Source organism: Gracilinanus agilis, chromosome 5, assembly GCF_016433145.1.
Source record: "Gracilinanus agilis isolate LMUSP501 chromosome 5, AgileGrace, whole genome shotgun sequence".
Lineage (NCBI taxonomy): Eukaryota > Metazoa > Chordata > Mammalia > Didelphimorphia > Didelphidae > Gracilinanus > Gracilinanus agilis.
Window position 1 is genome coordinate 294,810,872 of NC_058134.1, and position 18,593 is coordinate 294,829,464.

Here is an 18,593-nt window from a genome sequence, read left to right on the forward strand (position 1 = left end):
GGGTTCAAATGTGACCTCAGATACTTCCGGCTGTGTGGCCCGGAGCAAGTCACTTAATCCCCATGGCCCAGTCCTTACCTCTCTTTTGCCTTGGAACCAACACACAGTATTGATTCTAGGAAGGAAGGAAGGTAAGAGCTTAAAAATAAACGTTCAGCATTCCTGGGGACTGTAATCATGACCTATAGTCATTCTTGGTCTCATGTACCAAGGGAACATAACATCCAGTGCATGATCTGGGAAGCCTCTCGTTCACATCTCATTTTGCATTTTAGGAAAAAAGGCTCTGCACCATGGCGGGGACAGAGGCCGGGCGAGCACTGAATTGCCGCCCATTTTACTGATGAAGAAACTGAGGCTGGACTCACTGCAGTCACTATGAAAGTAAATGGGTAGGGTGGGAGGTGGAGGCTGGGAAGGCAGCAGAAGTCTCCCGATCCCCCACCCCACCCCCGCTCCGCCCTCCGGGTTCTAGAACCAAGGTTCCAGCAGGGGCAGCGCGGGCAGAGTCAATTGCGAAAGCAAGGAAAGCGGAGCCTAGGCTCCGGCGGGGAGGGGGGGTGGGGGGGAAGGGGGGGAAGGGCGGGCAGAGTGTGCGCAGGCGCCCTCCGCCGCCCGGTGACAGGCATGTGCGCAGGCCTGTCGCCACCCCTCCGTCCTCTGATAGTCCCAATAGGAACGGCCTGCATCTGACAGCTTCTGCTTCCGGGTCAACGCTCGGGAGCCGCTTTCGGTCCCCATTTCGACTCGGTGGTTAGGTAAGGCCTAGCTCCCGGTTCCGGGCAGCCGCCGTCCTCCCCACTCACCTTGTCCCTGGTCGGGCGCGGAGGCCCAGCGCTTTGGCAGGGGGAGACTGGGGCGGCCCCCTCCTCTGCCTGCGGGGATCTTCCCCGGGAGGGAGGCCGTGGGGCAGGCGCACCGCGGGGCAGCCTCCGTTCTGCCCCCCGCCTAGCAACAGGCCTTGGGTCCAGGGGCGGCCCGCGGGGGGTTAGGAGCTGGCCGCGTCTCCCCGAAGCATCTGGCTTCCGGCGATGCTGCCCCGATGGCTGGGGAGACTGTGACCCCCAACTTGGTGGCTAACGCCGGATCCGGCCTCGGGGAGGCGGCGGACTCCGCAGAGCCGTAGGCGTCTCCCCTGGAAACGTCGCTTCCAGTTTAGAAAAGAGCCTCGAGACTGGTTCTCTTTATCTCCTGCCCGTGGAAAACCCGGGGGCGGTCGGGGGCTTGCCTGGGTCCGCAGAGTGCAATGAAGAACCACGCGGACCTTAGAGTCACCTCGCCCCGGGGTCTTGCTTGCGGGATCCTGGGGCTTCAGCCCGCAGAGACACCGACACACGGCGAGGCAGAGGCTGAGGCTGAGGCACAGGGGAGGGGCTCTGCTTGCTACTACTTCTGCCTAAATGCCTGGGCGGCAGAGACTTTTTTAAGCTTTTAAAATGCTAGTTGAGAAAACAGAAAATAAAACTAGAAAAGAATTCTAAAACACGTATAGTAAATAAAAGCCTAATAATACAGAATACAGTGGGGTAGCTAGGTGGCTCAGTGCATTGAGACCTCAGACACTTCCTAGCTGTATGTCTGGGCAATCACTTAACCTCCATTGCCTCCAGTGATGGGCAACCTATTCCCCGCGGGCCCGATCCAGGCCGTAGTTTTCCCATCACTGCCTTAAGCAATTCCCCTATCACTACATCTGGATGTGGGGGCGTAGTGATTAGGGGATTGCTTAAGGCAGTGATGGGGAAACTATGGCCTGGATCTGGCCCGCGGGGAATAGGTTGCCCATCACTGGAGCCCTTACAGCTTTTCTACCTTATACCGAATACATAGTACTGATTCTAAGAGAGAGGATAAGGGTTTTAAAAATAACAACAATGATAATATAGAATAACTTTATTTCCCAGAAGAAACATAGGGAAGAATGTGGAATGTCTGAATTATATAATATTTTAAAATAAACCATTGAGAAAGATGAATAAATAGAAGAAATTATTTTTCTAATATACAATATGTCATAAACATAATCCCAAATATGCTACTTATTTCAGACTTTGAATCTCAGTAACAATTAACTGCACTGACCAGTTATTTCAAATGAAATGAGAGACATCCTAGCTTCATGACTAGGCAAGTTATTTGGCCTCAGGATGCCAGCCAACTCTGACACCTTAAGTTAGCAGATGACTTGTTGATCTTTGTGGTAGAAGAGATTGTACATCAGTAATACATCTATGTGTAAAATCATAGAGCCAGGTACCCCCACCCCCCAAAAAAAAAAAGGAAAATCAACCTTCACTATCCCATATATATTCCAACCATATGATGTAAAAGCCACTGGATTCTAAATTGGCCTTGTTGCATCCTTCAATGGCTCCCATTTGTTGTCAGGATATAATATAAACTTGGATCTTCATCTATTGCATGTGCCTACCTATTTTAAACCAGTGGGCTGTACATGGGGTCTCTATCTTCATTTGAAAAGAACTGGGCACTAAATGGGAGAATAGCAGTATAGGATACCTAGGTCCAGGGTCCCCTTGCTCATTTAATGACTAATAATCAGATTGTTTCATTATGATTTTAAAAAATTTTAACCTGACCTCCATCCAGGTTTATGAGAATTGTTGAGATATATGACATATAAAATTATGTGTTGGATACCAACACAGTTATGGTGAAAGGCGATTGGTATTTTTAAGAGTTTTTTTTGTTTTGTTTTGTTTTGTTTTATGCAGTTTGGAGCATGTGAACATATCCTGATCCCTTGATGAGTTCCAGTATGTGGTATATTATGCAGAGCATTCAGAGCAAATACTCTCTTTCAGAGCGCTTAATTCGAACAATTGCTGCCATACGTTCCTTTCCCCATGATAACGTAGAGGACCTGATCAGAGGGGTGAGTGTTCTGCTGTTTCTGTGAGAAACCACTCCAGGGTGAAATGGGACAGTTCCCAAGGGACTATGTTACAAACCCGAAGCATCAGCTACACAGAGGAGAATTTCCATTACCTCTCAAGAGATAATAATAACCTGTTGATCATATTTGTTCTTTGGTTGTCCTTTCCTTCTTCCTTCCATCACTCTGTAGAAGTCTTTTTGTCATGAAATGTGTTAGTTCTAGATGACTAGTGGTCTTATCTTTATAAAGACCCAGTTAAGATATCATGGAGAGGGGAGCTAGAAGGACTAGTTATTCTAATACAAATGATTCTCGGTTAGCACACTGATCTTTCCATGCCTGTAGAGTAATTAGAACTTCTTTAGAATTTCCTTTTAAGTGGCTTATACCTATGCCATTTTTAAAAGTCAAGTGTTTTACTAAAGATTTGATATTGAGGGGGCATTTGGGTGGCTCAGTGGATTGAGAGCCAGGCCTAGAGATGGGAGGTCCTAGGTTCCAATCTGGCCTCAGACACTTCCTAACTGTGTGATCCTGGGCAAGTCACTTGAACCCCATTGCCCACCCCTAACTGCTCGTCTGCCTTGGAACCAGTACATAGTATTGATTTCAAGATGGAAGGTAAGGGTTTAAAAAAAAGATTTAATATTGAACATCAGTAAAATAGAGCGCTAAATCTGGAGTCAGGAAGATCTAAGTTAAAATCTGGCCTCAGACACTTCTAAGCTGGATGACGCTGGCCAAGTCACTTAACCCCCTATTTGCCCTATTTCCTCGTCTGTAAAATGGGGACACTGGAGAAGGAAATGGCAAACCACTGTAATATTTTTGCCAAGAAAACTCCAAAGTCCGTGGGGTCACATGGAGTCTAATATGATTGAATTAATATAACAAAAATCCACTATATAGATGGGACAAATTCCTGTATTTTGGGAGCTCTTTAACAGTGTAATTTCAGCATAAAAAAAAAAATTATAGGGGGCAGCTGGGTAGCTCAGTGGATTGAGTGCCAGGCCTAGAGATGGGAGGTCCTAGGTTCAAATGTGACCTCAGATATTTCCCAGCTATGTGACCCTGGGCAAGTCACTTAACCCCCATTGCCTAGCCCTTAACACTCTTCTGCCTTGGAACATAATATTCTAAGGTGGAAGATAAGGGTTTAAAAAATAAAATAAAATGCCATCATTCTAAAAAAAATTCTAAATTTTCAGTCATTTTAAGTCTGTTCTCATTCCCCTTTCCTCTTACATGACTTTAATTAATATTTATGCTGTGTTTCTAGTTCTTTTTTGTTATTATCATTTTGTTTTACTTCATTTGGGCCTTTCCACATTTCTTTGTATTCCTCATACTTGTGCATTATCGTATGTTATTGGCATGTACTGCAGTTTATTTAATAATTCCTCAATTGTTGGGCACTTAGGTTGATTCAAGTTTTTGGTGGGGTTTTGTATTTATTTGTAATGTGGCTATGAAAATCTTCAGACAGTTCCTTTTTATGTTCTTTACGACACTTATAGGTTATATTCTCAATAATACTGGGTCAAAGAGTATGATTATTTTTGTATTTTTATGTACCGTTCTGCTGCTCAGCTGCTACCATATCTTCTGGATGGTATTCTAACTCTTAAAAAGAAAAACAGTATGACATTATACTTACAAAGTGCTGATCATAAATCTCACATTTTAAAAAATGTCTGGCACCTGGCTATACATTTTTGTGGGGCAAGTGTTGTAGGTACAATTTCTTGACTGCTGTAAAGTGCAGCCAGACCATTGTCATGGGCTTCAGCACCGTTGTGAACATGGCTCTGCAAAGTAAAAGTATGCAGTTAGTTCCAGTTTAGTAAAGGGCTCCATATGAGAAACTCTCATGTTCTCATTGTGCTCTTCTGTTGAATCAGCCTTAATTTGGACTGTGGCTTATTTTTCTTTTTTCAGATTTGGATCAGGAGCAGTACTGCCAGTAGGCTAGACTTTAAAATTCCAGATTGGCACTGCCTCTTGAAGTAGCAGTGGCGATACAAGATTTTTGTAAACAAAAAGTGGAAGTGAGGTGTCATCCTACTCTTGTCAGGTGTAGCTATCAATAAAACTTCATTGAAAAGGCAGGAGAGCTGTGATCTGGTTTCCTGGTCCCCAGGCTGTTAGCCTTGTCTTTCTGCCTAACAGCATAGTGGGATAGAAAAATGTCTCAATAGTTCAGCTTTCTTCAACATAACAAATTCTGCTTAATCTAGCAAGGGCTCTATTCTTGGTACAGATAATAGGATTAAGCCCTTGATAGTGTCCTCTAGGTGGTCTGAGAGTTAAGCTTCTTAATAAAGGTGTTAGCATGATTCAAAAAATTGGTAGTGCTTCTCCAACTGTAGAGTTATATTTCTTTAGTTTCCAAATGAAGAAATTAGGCTGTTTATATTGCATGGCATGTCTGGTGAAAGCAGGACTCATTTTTCCTGGTGTCCAATCCTGAGTTTTCCCTGCCCATCTGACTTGCATATTCAGAGCATGACAGGATAGGGAGATGAATTACCATTCTGGCTTTCCTCAAAATAGCAGATTATCTCTCATCTGATTAGGGCTGCTTAGGCAAAACTAATGAAAGTTTGTGCTTTTTTGCCTATAGGGAGCTGATGTGAATTGTACCCATGGCACACTGAAGCCACTGCACTGTGCCTGCATGGTTTCAGATGCTGACTGTGTGGAGTTACTCTTGGAAAAAGGAGCTGAGGTAATTTTTTTGTTTTGTTTTTTACTAATAGAATTTATTTACAAATATCTCAGCCCCTCTCTTCCCTTCCTATACCATAGAAGGCTTCAACCAGCAAATAGGTATGTAGATATAAATTGTGCTTCATGTTTCCATTTTTCAGTCCTGACATTTACAAGCTATTCTTCAAGTATTAAATCTGTAGCCATGCATAATATTCTCTTGGTTCTACTCATTTGTGGTTTATTCTCTCATGTAGTTCTTTCCAAATATTTTAAAAATTAGCCTGTGCATCATTTCTTATGGTACAATAGCATTCCATTGCTATCATATACTGCAATTTGTTTAGCCATTCCCTAATTGATAGTCATCCCCTTAATTTCCAGTTCTTTGTCATCACAAAGAGAGCTGCTATAAATATTTTGGAACATATAAGTTCTTTTCCTTTTTTTCCATTTCTCCTTGGGAAACCCAGCAATATACACAGTTTTATACCTCTCTTGGAATAATTCCATTTTGCTCTCCAAAATGGTTGAATCAGTTCACTGGTCCATCAGCAGTATATTAGTGTCCTCCTTTCCCCACATCCCCTCCAGCATTTGCCATTTTGCCCTTTTGTCATTTTAATCAATCTGATGGCATGAGATGGCATCTCAAAATTATTTTGGTTTGCATTTCTCTAATCAGTAGTGATTTACAGCATTTTTTCACATACCTATTATATCTTTATCCATAAACTGTCTGTTTATATCTTTTGCCCACTTATCGATTGGGGGACAACTCTTGTCCTTTTAAATTTAAAAAAGTTCTCCATAGATTTTAAATATGAGATCTCTACTAGAAAGGATGTCTGTAAAAAAAATTTTTTCCCCAGTTTTCTGCTTTCCAGTAATTTTTTAAACCCTTATCTTCCACCTTAGAATCAGTACTATGTATTAGTTCCAAGGCAGAAGAGTGGAAAGGCTAGGTAATGGGGTTAAGTGACTTGCCCAAGATTACACTGCTAGGAAGTGTCTGAGGCCAGATTCGAACCTAGGACTTCCCGTCTCTAGGCCTGTCTCTCAATCCACTGAGCTACCCAGCTTTCCCTCCAGTAATTTGTTATTAACAACCCATTCTAAGACTTCATTGAAGAACCTCCTATTTTCTAAGAATCAGTTCTTCCCTCCATGCTTCTCTACTTTCTCTCTTACCTTTCTAGTCAGTGGTACTTTGGATAGAACCACTTTTATTGCCAGTTGTCATGTCAGGTATTATCTGTTCCTTATCAACCTCATTGTGTCACTCAGCCACTTTCCCCCTTCTTAATTTGAGCTGTTGGTGTTGTTAATGAGGAAAATTCTCTTTGCCTTTTTTGTTCCTAGCCTGTCATTTTTTTCCAATAACTTTAAAACTTTTTTTGCCTGTGGAATAAATCAGAGCTATAGATAGAAGGATAGCCCTTAACACCCAATCTTACATTGTCCTGCCTAGGGTTGGATCTGTCAGACATACACTTCCAACATCAAATGAAAACATAGAAGTACACCTCTCAGGCAACCCCTTCCTGGGGATTTTGCCTTCTATGCTGTCATCCCCACCTCTGTGCTATTTTGAGTATTAGTCTCAATCTTAATTTCTATCTGTCATGACGGGTACAAATTCAGAGCCAGTAGCAGGTTATTTTAAGGCAGCTGAATAAATTGTGGGTTAGGAGTATAGAATATAGGAACTAACATCCTTAGAATTTTGTCCAAATTAGTAATACTGTATGTTTCAGAGCTATCTCCAGATTGTTCTTAACAATAGAGATAAGTTGGATAAAAAAGGTAATCCAAAATTTCTACCCTCTTTAAATTCATCTTCACCAATTCAGTCACCCATCACTGCAAAGTAGTAAAAAATGGGTTTAAATTGCATCCTCCTTTTTACGCCACCCTTTTGTGGAAGAGCTAATTATAGTAGCATAGTCAAAAGGAAAAACAATGACAAAGCCCTGGACAAGTCAGAATAGATAAGGGTCCAGTTTTGAGCTCATTTCTTTTGTAATTAGCAACTGTCTTGGTGCTTAATTCTTTAAATCTTTTCTTTCATCCTTTTTTAATGAGGTGGCTCTATTTTCTCCCTTTGGCAGCTTTAATTCTAGTGTGCCTAAGCAATCTTTTTTTTTTTTCCCCAGTCCCTGGAATCCTAACAATATTTCTTCTTACTAAAGAAATATCAACCAGCCTCTCTTCTAGCAGCTTTATGAGAGTACTGTGGAAACACTTCCCTTCACACCCAACTTTCCAAACTCATTTCCGGGGAACTTGAGACTATTCTTATGGACATGAAACACATACTTACTTAATATTAGTAGTGCTAAGTAATCGATACCTTTTTCTATGGGTTTTCTTTGCCTTCCTATGCCTTTATGTGAATATACAAAGCAGTTTTCCTCCCACATATCTGTCATCTCCTTTGAAATGGCTTATAGACTTCTTTATGCAGCATAATAGATTACCTGTGATGGTGGGTGGATGAATAATTTGGATCTGTCTGAAAATCTGTACCCACTCATTATGTCCACTGTAATGTATTTGTTATTTCTTTTTATAGGTAAATGCTCTAGATGGCTACAACCGGACAGCTCTCCATTATGCAGCTGAGAAAGATGAAGCTTGTGTAGAAGTCCTTTTGGAATATGGTGCAAACCCCAATGCGCTGGATGGCAACAGAGATACCCCACTTCACTGGGCAGCCTTTAAGAATAATGCCGAGTGTGTAAGGGCCCTCCTGGAGAGCGGCGCCTCTGTTAATGCCCTGGATTACAACAACGACACACCCCTTAGCTGGGCAGCCATGAAGGGAAACCTGGAGAGTGTCAGCATCCTCCTTGACTATGGTGCAGAGGTCAGGGTCACCAACTTAAAGGGCCAGACACCTATCTCTCGGTTAGTGGCTTTGCTGGTTAGGGGACTCGGAACAGAAAAAGAGGATTCTTGCTTTGAACTCCTCCACAGAGCTGTTGGACACTTCGAATTACGGAAAAATGGCACTATGCCTGGGGAGGTAGCCAGAGACCAGCAACTGTGTGAAAAACTGACTTTGCTGTGCTCAGCCCCAGGAACTCTAAAGACATTGTCTCGATATGCTGTTCGACATAGCCTGGGACTCCAGTATCTGCCAGATGCAGTCAAGGGCCTGCCACTGCCAGCATCTTTGAAGGAATACCTGTTACTTGTGGAATAACTGAGGAAGAGCTTGGGCCATCACACAGCTGTTCTACATGAGGTTTGCCCTGCAGACCTGGCTCTCCTGTTCTATCATGGGGAAATGGATACAAACAGCTCATGTTTGGTGCATAGATTTTGAAGCAACATATCACAGCAATAACACCTTTGCCACCTCCCCTCTAAGCCAAGCAACAACAACAAAAAATCCCATGCTTTTTTGTTTGCAGAAAGTGTGTGTATTGCTTACTCAGCTTTTGATATTGCACCTTCTAAAAGGAAAAGTCTCCATGTTCTCTTGTTTAGGAGACATATAGCTGGAGCCAGTCGCACAGCTGAATTTCTTTAGGAAAATTAAATGTATTTAAATAGTGTGTGTGATCTCCCTGCAGAGATGTTTGGTTACTAAAAACCCTTTCGAAGCTTTTTAATTGGTCTTTGGAGATATTCAGAGAAATAACAGTCGAGATAATACTGTCCACGGTCCAAAGAAGAAAATACAACACAGCTTAAATAGTGCAAGTTAATAATGACTTAACTGAGTGACACTAGCATTGCCGTGCAATTGAGGGGGGAACGTTCCTTTGTTTCCCGTTACAAGAAACAAACTGTCCCTGTTTTCCCTGTGTGTATCTCCGTGCTCCAGCAGAATTAATTTAGCTGCTCTCCAGTGTAGAGAAAATAGTTCTCTCTGCAGACCTCCATCATCCCTTTCCTTTAGACCTTTTGGTGTCTGATTCCAGAAGAGACGAGTATAAGCTAGGCTGCTTTCTTCCAAGGTCAAGTTCATAGTCTGTATAGAACACTCTACTAAATGTTTAGAATTATTACTTAAGTTGTGCTTTGTATTAGTTGACATTTTGGTCATTTCAGGCTGTGTTTGTGTATGTGTTGGTAGTGGGGAGATACTGTATAGAAAAGAACTACAGACCTAGAAAAGTGTGGTTTAGGTCAACAGAACTTTCCATTTCTACATTCCTAAACTTTGAATCAAGTTGTCATTCATCCTTCTGAGAAGCTGTAATCTGAGGAATATTTGACTAAAACAAAAAACTGTGTATGTTAGGAAGGGCAGGGATGGGAGGAAACCATATGCAAAACGGGAATGCAATGTATTGAAGTAACTGAGGAAAAAGACTTTGAATGCACTGGGTTCAGGTACTGGTTTTGTGTTACTAAAAACCCTTTCGATTCACTGAGTACCCCAGTTCCCTTAAGACTATATATAAAGTACAGAATAGATGCCAAGGTGTATTGATTGATGAGTTTCCTTATTGAGAGTTCCCTGAAATCACAGGTCTGGTCCAAAAAAAAGGTGAATCTTTTTTGCTGTTTGTATACTATATTTTGATGGGAAAGTAGTAACTCCAGTGGGGAGCTTCTAGATACCTACTACGATATTTATTATTTTCTGAGTATTTTGTGTGTTTTTCCCCCCTTGGAGGTATAACTAACTACAAGATATCTCTGCTCTCTCATACATTATGTAACTCCCTATTTTGTGTCTCCAAGCTTGACAGTGATTCATTAATAAAATCATTTCAGAGGGGTTAGGGAAATGGGAATTACACACACAGGGGTACAATTGAGGTGCCCATGGAGAACATCTGGTGAAACTAGAGGAGGTAAATGTCTTCCCAAATTCATACCACTGGTTAATGGTTAATAAGGATTAAAACCCATGTCTTTTTATCCTCCATTTAACAAGTGTTCTCAGCTGGCTGAGAAACTCCCACCTCGCTTTAATGTGTAACTAGTTTCATCCCTCTCGGCTTTGGAAAATATTTCCTCCATTAAAAAAACAAAACAAAACAAAACAAAAACCATGCCTAGCCGGATGTTATGAGTCAAAGCATGATAGGAGATCGCTCTCTTGGCTTACTCCCCCATTGTTAGCCCTTTGTGAATGGTTTTCCTCTCAATCTTCCCATGTTACCTTGTTGCGGTTCTATTCACTAGACATTAAGTACTAGACACTATGCCTGGTGACAGGGATACAGAGACACGAGTGAAAAATTCCTTCCCTTCCAGGAGGTCACAAGGCCAGAGCATTCCAGCGTTACATTCCGCTCAGGAAAATTCTACATAAAATGGTGTATCATTTGATTTCTTGATTTAAAGTAAAAACTCAACTTCGTTAGTTTTCATTTATTGTTAGCAACTCTTAGCTCCAAAGGGAACTAAAAAAAACCACTTGCAATAGATACACTTGATTTTAGCCAAAAGGCCAAAAAGCGATAAGCAATAACCACTTGTAATACAAAATATCTATTTGCTCTTTGTCTGCTTTTCTCCCAGAAACTGATGCATCGCAATGAATTTAGAGTGAGGTGGCCTGAATTCAAATGTTGGCCCCCCCCCAAACAGACTACCTGTGTATTTTTTGACAAGTCTTGTCACTTTACTGGGTTTCATTTTTTATCAGCAAAATTAGAATTAGGCTAAAGGCACCTTTAAGGTCTCTCATATCTCCCGATCCTATGAACTCGACCTCTTAATATTACTTACATTTCTAAGTTTGGATAGTTATTTTTCTTAGTAACATTTTCCTCATCATTGAAATCTAGGTCTCAACTTGAAGAGAATAGTCTTGGCTTCTAGCAAAGACAGGTCAATTGAGGGCAGACCCTTTTCACATCAGTGATGCTACTGATATATGGGAGGAAAAAGAGTAGTTGGCCTTGGGTGGGGGGGAAAGCCTATGACTAGAGTTCCTTCTGAGGAAAATGAAAGATTATGGCTGGACAGTGACACACTTATATGGAAGTTGTGGAGAACCTGATGTTTGATGGCATGGGATCTTACAATGGGTGCCCCCATGAGAAATTTAGAATCTTAGCTACAAGTCTCAAGAAAGCCTAGGATGGTCTGACTTTTGTTCTTGGTGACCCAAAGCAAGAACCCTGCTCTCCCAATAGTAATGAGTTCTGTGACCTTTATGCAATTTTGTAGGCCTTTGAGAGATTATTAGAATTTGGAGAAGGGAAGGCCCGAAGGTGATGGGCAGTGGTCTTACCCCTCCAACCTGTAATGTTCTGTGAGAATGAGCTGAGGCAAATAGCTAGTACTGTCATAACATAAAATAGCCTAAGGTGAGCCAAAACCACAATGACACTGGCATTTATTACTGTACCTACAGCATTTGCCACTGCAACAGAAGCAAGATGGAAACCACAATGATTTTGTTCATATTACAAACAGGGAAATAAATAAAACTTGTTCTTAGGAAATTGATAACCGAGTGATTGAAATCTGGCAAGGAAACCTGTGTGAAGCAACAGACAAAAGTGGGGTAGAAGCTACCCAACTTGCCATTGCCTCTATCTCTTGATTGAGTCACTTGTTTGTGGCTTCAGTTAGTTATAGGATGAGGTAAAATTTAATGAGGAACTAAAACACTGAGAATTCAAGGATAAGGAGTCTAGACATAGATTAGCCAGAGAATGAGCTGAATACTTCCAGCTCCTTTCCCTATCCACTCAGGGGCTTGTAGGTTCCACAGACACACGCATGCGCATGACATGTTCCAAGTGGGCATGTTCTGTAGTGTCCAGGTCAGTATCATATTTGGCCAGAATTTTGAGGAGAGGCCGAATCTTCATCCACCATTGCTCCTTGGGGATCCTGTGCCTGTAGGAGAATAAGATAAGGTCACCTGGCAGCCTCCAAGCACTTGCAAATAATAAATCTAGGGGTTCTAGGAGTTAAGTGAGGCAGAGAGAACAGTTTGGAAGGGAATTTGGTAAAGGAGACTTAAGCATCCTCAAGGAAGAGAGGTGGAGGCTTGAGAGATAAGGAAAAGTGTTTTTGGACCTGGTGAAGGTACTCACTCAAAGTCTGTTTCTTCTTTTAGATCAGACAGTGGTTGGAAGACTAAGGCCCTCTTACGCATCCCCAGTACACATGCTGAATCAGGTGAATTGGCAAAAACACGCCCTGCAATAAGAGCTTGTCAATAGGATTCTCACCCTGGAAAGTGCAGGCCTGGCCTCCAATTGCTAGGTCAGGTTCCAAGGCCTTCCTGTTTAGTGTCACCTACCATTACGAGTACTCTCTTTGATTTTTGTTGCTATCCAGCCCATAGCCTTGGCTCCCATCTTAGTGGCAAAGTTTCTGTCAAATGGACTTGGACTTCCACCCTAAAAAGAGTAGAAGGGAGAAATTGTTCAGGAAAAAGAATCATGGGTTAGGGGTATGGGGAATAAATTTTGAAGTGCCTATAAGATGAGAAAAGAGGATCCTAGGAAATTATTTGAAAACCTGTTGAACTAAGACCTACATACAAGGACTCAGGTTCTCAAGCACCTCAGCAAACCCTTGCCTCAGCAGTCTGGATGTTTGGTCTGTTGAGGTGAAGATGTCAGGCAGGGGAGCCTCTTCTCTGGTATCATTTGGCTATCTGGTTCTGTGCTAGCACTCTAAGCCCATCAGCTTACAGTGAGAATGCCAGTCAGAGCAGTGCCTTTGCCCTTTCCTTACTGGACTAATTGCACTTGCAACTGTGTCAAGAAAGCTATCAAAGCTTTTCCAGGGACAGAAGGATGTGAATCAGAAGAATCAGGAGAAACAGTAGGTAAGGGGACAGGGTCAGCCCTAGACAAAAGTATGAAAGAGGCAAAACTGACCCATTTATGGCACTTTACTTCCCCTCCTGTTCCTATAACACAATTCTCACGTGCCCCTTCCTCCTTTTTAATTGTCCCCCATGAAGGCTGTTAGCCTTGATCTTTATTATGTTTATTGCCTAGGAAAGAATTTGAAATGAATTAGTAAATGATGTAGTAGAATGAGTAGTGTACTAGGGAGTTGGAAAACCTAGGTTCTGGTTCTTGTTGTATGACCGTGGCCTAGTCACTTAACCTCCTTAAGCCTCAGTTTCTTCATTTGTAAAATGGGGAAATATTTGCACTATTTTGCTTCGCAGGACTATGAAAAAAGTACTATCTAAGAATGAATTATTACTGATAGTAAAGTGTTAGGTTTCCAATATATTATTCTTTCATTGTGCTTTTGGTTCAGGGAGAGATAAAATTAAGAAGAACCCTTCCTTGAAACCCCACCTATAAGGTCTTCTATTTCTTGACTTAACACGAAAAAGAGTGAGGGAAAGAAGTTAATAGACCTTAAGAGTGGGCCACACAGAGTGAGAGAAGGGGGTGTACTAGCTGATTAGACTTTAAGAGGAGTGTCTGGCTTTCCCTGCACTATGGAGCAAGGTCAAAGGCTTAGAAAGGAGGTGGGAGGTTAAGAACATCAATGGCAGGGGCTGGAATGGAGAAGGGAGAGTCAGGGGCCATGCATGAATTCTCCCACCTGCTGCATGTGGCCCAGCACATTCTTCCTGCTATCAAAGATGCCTTTTCCTTCCTCCGAGTACAGGTTGAAGATAAAATCAGTGGTATAATTTTCATTGCACTTCTCATTCCTGCTGAGCAGAGACTAGGATCTAGCAACCGCCATTCAAACTTGCCCATTTCTTCCCCCCATCTATCTCTTGTGAACTTTATGTTTCCCCTCTCAAACAGAATGACAGAACTTCTCTTTCCCTTCTTTACATCCTGTTATTAAACATTTTCCCAACTATGGGCCCTCCACCCAGGCTGACCCTGAATCCTGACTTTGTTCTTTGGAGGAAGAATGGGATATGGGGGGCAAGAAATACCTTACGATCAATCCCCGCTTCACTGTTGTCTTCATCTTTTGCACCAGATGCTCAACATTTGCCTGAATAAGCAGAATAATAGTAGTTTCTGAGCTCAGCTAGAAAAGAGGGTGAAAGTGGGGACAGAGTAGGGCATGGAATGGTGGGAAAGTACTCCAATGGTGGGCAATTCTCCATTTCTCTCACAGTAGGGTCCTCTATAGGAAGAAGCCAACATGGTAGAAAGCTGCTTTTAAAATTGAAAGATCCATGCTGTGCTTCGTGTCATTTCAGGTCAGGCCAGAAGCTCATATTCAGCAATGAGAACTGGGCAAGGGAGACTCTGGGATAGAAGTTTCATTTCCCTCAAGTTTCCATTCCCTATTTGGGCTGATTACATTTAAATATTTTGGTGGAACTAATTAAAGTGTTATTGTGTAGACATTAGTGTGCTAGAGACCATGTGAGATGCATTTATCCATAAAATGTGAAACCTCAGGTACCCTTTGCTTTGGGTTTGGGTGTTGGAAAAGAGTAACTCTGCCTGCCCCAGGTGCCCACCTTCCTCTCTAGGAGATCTGGTGATTTCTTTCTCTAACGAGTTTTTCATCAAACTGTTTCACAATCCCTTTACTTCTTCCTCAATATGGAAAGAACTGGAGCACAACTGGCATCCAGGAGTAGATAATCAAAGGAAGAAATAAAGAGTAAGTTCCTTTCTTTTCCTCAGTCTTCCCATATGTACTTCCCATATGTAAAATAAGAGTCAGAGATTCATTTCAAAAAGGTGATGGCTAAGCTGTGTAGCATGGAGAAGGGGGTTACTAAGGTGAATTACTTGAGTTTTGTTGGAAATACATGGAAATGCTGATGATTTATATGGGTTTATTTTGTATCCTGCAAGTTTGCTAAAATTATTATTTCTACTAGCTTTTTAGTTGATTTTCTAAGTAGATCATCATATCATCTGCAAAGAGTGATAGTTTAGTTTCCTCATTGCCTACTTTAATCCCTTCAATTTCTTTTTCTTCTCCAATTGCTACCTCTAGCATTTCTGATACAATATTAAATAACAGTGGTGATAATGGGTATCCTTGCTTTACTCCTGATCTTATTGGGAAGGCCTCTAACTAGTCCCTTTTGCAGATGATACTTGCTGATGGTTTTAAATAAATATTGTTTATTATTTTGAGGAAAGGTCCTTCTATTCCTATATTTTCTAGTGTTTTTAATAGTAACGTGTATTGTATTTTGTCAAAGGCTTTTTCTGCATCTATTGGAGATAATCACGTGGTTATCGTTATGGTCAATTATTGTGGATGGTTTTCCTAATGTTAAACCAGTCTTGCCTTCCTGGTATAAATCCCATCTGGTCATAGTGAATAATCCTTGTGATGACTTGCTGTAGCCTCTTTGTTAATATTTTACTTAACATTTTTGCATCTATGTTCATTAAGGAGATTGGTCTGTAGTTTTCTTTCTCTGTTTTTGGTCTTCCTGGCTTGGGAATCAATACCATATTTGTGTCACAAAAAAAATTTGGTAAGAATCCTTCTTTGCTTATTTTGTCAAATAGTTTGTGTAGTGTTGGGATTAGAAGTTCTTTGAATGTTTGATAGAATTCAGTTGGGAATGCATTTGACCCTGGGGATATTTCTTAGGGAGTTCATTGATGGCTTGTTCAATTTCTTTTTTTCTGAAATGGGGTTAGGTAAGTATTCTATTTCCTCTTTTGTTAATCTAGGCATTTTCTATTTTTGTAAATATTTGCACATTTCACCTAGATTGCCATATTTATTGCCATATAATTGGGCAAAGTAATTCTTAATAATTCTTAATTTCCTCTTCATTAGAGGTGATATCACCCTTTTCATTTTTGATATTGTTAATCTGATTCTCTTCTTTCTTTTTTAATTAAATTAACCAGTACTTTATCTATTTTATTGTTTTTTCAAAGTACCAGCTCCTAGTCTTATTTATTAATTCATTAGTTCTTTTACTTTCAATTTTATTAATTTCTCCCTTAATTTTTAGAATTTCTAATTTAGTTTTTATCTGAGGATTTTTAATTTGTTATTTTTCTAATTTTTTAAGTTGCAAGCCCAATTCATTGATCTCCTCCCTCTCTATTTTGTTGACATAGGCACTCAGAGATATACCTCTCCCTGCCCCCCCCCTTACCGAGTACTGCTTTGGCTGTATCCCATAGATTTTGATACCTCATTGTCATTCTCTTGAATAAAATCAGTAATTGTTTCTATGATTTGCTTTTTGACCTATCAAGTGGGTACTTGAAAAGACTCCTAAGTGGAGATTAACACCCTCCTCCTAGGCCTTCTGCTGAATTCCACACAGATCAACTAATCAGTTGTTAGTTTTGAAGTCTGGATGCTTTTTAGGTTCCCTGATAGGTGAAGTGGAATAGCAATGTGATCAGACATTGGGCAGGTGTGGATTTGCTGTCCAAATCCTAACTCAGGGTCCCACCTGCAAGTCATGGATATTGAAGGGCTCTTCAAAGATGTAAGCAGCATCAGCCCCAGCTGCTAGCCCTGCCATGGTAGCCAGGTAGCCACAATAACCACCCATGGTCTCAATGATGAACACACGTCGCTTGGTGCCTTCTGCTGACTGCTTGAGTCGGTCACAAGTCTGGGAAAAGGGGTAGAAAATGGTTAGAAATTTCTGTGGCTCCTCCAACTCTTTACCACAAATTCAAAATAGGACATTTTACAAGTTCTACCCTCCCTAGACTGCAGGTACTTCTAGCAAATCATCAAATCTAGTCCTATGCTAGCCAGTGGGTTTAACTATCTCCCTCAACCCACAAGAACCAATCTCCTGTGATGGAAATTCTGTAGCCTCTCTTCCCTTTTGCTCTGAAGAAAGAAATTCTACTGTCTAAGTTCAGCCGTGAAGAGATATTTGGTGTAGGGGCAGGACTAAGCCATCTTCAGACTACTAAGGGAGCATAAATATCAGTGAAGGAGAATGGACATTATGCATGCAGTTAGAATGAGCCCTGTACTAACTGAAGAAACAGAAATACTTCCAAAGCACTGCCATCTGGTTGGTCCAATAAAATAATATTTCCCCCTTGTTTATTTTCCTCCTTCCCCAAGAATATACCCTGCTCATACTGAGGGAGCCTTTGGGCTGGTAAAAAACATAGGAGGTGGCTCTGGAGTCCTTACCATGCAGATGGCATTGAGTGCTGTATCAGCCCCAATGCTGAAGTCAGAACCAGGGACATTGTTGGAGACAGTAGCAGGAATGACTACATATGGGATACAGAGCTCCTCGAACTGTCCTCGGCCCTCCATCAATTCCAGAGCCCCCGTGTAAGCCTGGGAGAGAAAGAGAAGGAAAGAAATGGAAAGAAGGAAGGAGTAAAGTTCACTGTCAAAAGGAATGGCCAGAGTACAAGGGAAAGGTTAGAAGGAAGGTAGAACAATGGAGTGAAAGAATTTAAGGTAGGGTTTTTTTCTCACCTCAAAGCCTCCAATGATGACCAGGCCTTGGATTTTAAATCTGGTGATGTTAGCACCAATCTCCTTAAAGAGCTTCTTAGGCAGAGTCCTAGGAGATGCAATGAGCTTCAGGTAAGGACAAAAGAAAATCTAGAGGAGTACCTTTTAGAGGCAGCCCCTCCCAATGAAAAGGTCTCTTAGTTGCACAAATGACAAAGTTTCTGGTCAATGTCTTTGCCTTCCTTGCAGCACCTCTGAACTTGGATGATGGAAGGCCCAAAGGCAGAAAAATCTAGAGTTGGGAAAGTCGCAAACACTAATGACCCAGTAAAATGGTGGCCACTTCCCAAGGGGCACCCTTTTGATGATTAAGTCCAAGAGTTTGAAGTAACAAAGTTCCAATGGCCTAAGTCTGAAAGATTCTAATGATGCCTACTTACCTCTTGGTTCCAAGTTTAGAGCCACCTTGCCCAGTCCAGCCTCCAACATAGGTCCAGCCAACTTCTTCAATCTACAAAGGAAAGACACTCAGTAGAGTTGATTTAAAAAAAAAAAAAAAAAAAAGGCAAACAAGCAAAATGGGCATCCTAAACCAAGATTGGTATTTTCTGGTTTTCCTCATTTTCAGAAGGAATTTTACCCCACCTTTTGGAGTATCTCCCTCTCACCAATCCCCACCTCC

At 41.5% G+C, this 18,593-nt stretch overlaps 2 protein-coding genes across 5 annotated transcripts in view; one reads left to right on the top strand and one right to left on the bottom strand.

Annotated features, from left to right (window-relative positions):
* Nucleotides 1–275: 275 nt before the first annotated feature.
* ASB8 (ankyrin repeat and SOCS box containing 8) lies at nucleotides 276–10,947 on the top strand. Of its 2 annotated transcripts, none has more exons than XM_044678394.1 (4): nucleotides 276–384; nucleotides 2,736–2,896; nucleotides 5,526–5,630; nucleotides 8,187–10,947. In XM_044678394.1, exons 2-4 carry the CDS (start codon nucleotides 2,768–2,770, stop codon nucleotides 8,817–8,819), a joined length of 867 nt encoding a protein of 288 aa, XP_044534329.1. In that variant the 5' UTR covers nucleotides 276–384; nucleotides 2,736–2,767; the 3' UTR covers nucleotides 8,820–10,947. The 2 variants fall into 2 exon arrangements, with proteins under 2 accessions (XP_044534329.1, XP_044534328.1); XM_044678393.1 differs by lacking the exon at nucleotides 276–384 and adding an exon at nucleotides 676–758.
* A 957-nt stretch (nucleotides 10,948–11,904) lies between these two features.
* PFKM (phosphofructokinase, muscle) overlaps nucleotides 11,905–18,593 on the bottom strand; it is a 31,666-nt gene continuing 24,977 nt past the window's right edge. For all 3 annotated transcript variants that reach the window (XM_044678392.1, XM_044678390.1, XM_044678391.1), the window contains 9 exons: nucleotides 18,352–18,422; nucleotides 17,933–18,020; nucleotides 17,636–17,788; nucleotides 16,929–17,093; nucleotides 14,463–14,524; nucleotides 14,114–14,225; nucleotides 12,840–12,939; nucleotides 12,631–12,736; nucleotides 11,905–12,430 (listed from right to left, as the gene is read on the bottom strand). In XM_044678392.1, the coding sequence (XP_044534327.1) occupies nucleotides 12,280–12,430; nucleotides 12,631–12,736; nucleotides 12,840–12,939; nucleotides 14,114–14,225; nucleotides 14,463–14,524; nucleotides 16,929–17,093; nucleotides 17,636–17,788; nucleotides 17,933–18,020; nucleotides 18,352–18,422 (1,008 nt within the window). In that variant the 3' untranslated portion in view covers nucleotides 11,905–12,279. The remainder of the gene's footprint in view (nucleotides 12,431–12,630; nucleotides 12,737–12,839; nucleotides 12,940–14,113; nucleotides 14,226–14,462; nucleotides 14,525–16,928; nucleotides 17,094–17,635; nucleotides 17,789–17,932; nucleotides 18,021–18,351; nucleotides 18,423–18,593) is intronic.

Coding starts and splice junctions, on each gene's coding strand:
- ASB8 (XM_044678394.1), top strand. CDS start 2,768: ATGAGTTCCAGTATGTGGTATATTATGCAGAGCATTCAGAGCAAATAC. Junction 2,897..5,525: donor TAGAGGACCTGATCAGAGGG/GTGAGTGTTCTG, acceptor TTTTGCCTATAG/GGAGCTGATGTGAATTGTAC. Junction 5,631..8,186: donor TCTTGGAAAAAGGAGCTGAG/GTAATTTTTTTG, acceptor TTCTTTTTATAG/GTAAATGCTCTAGATGGCTA.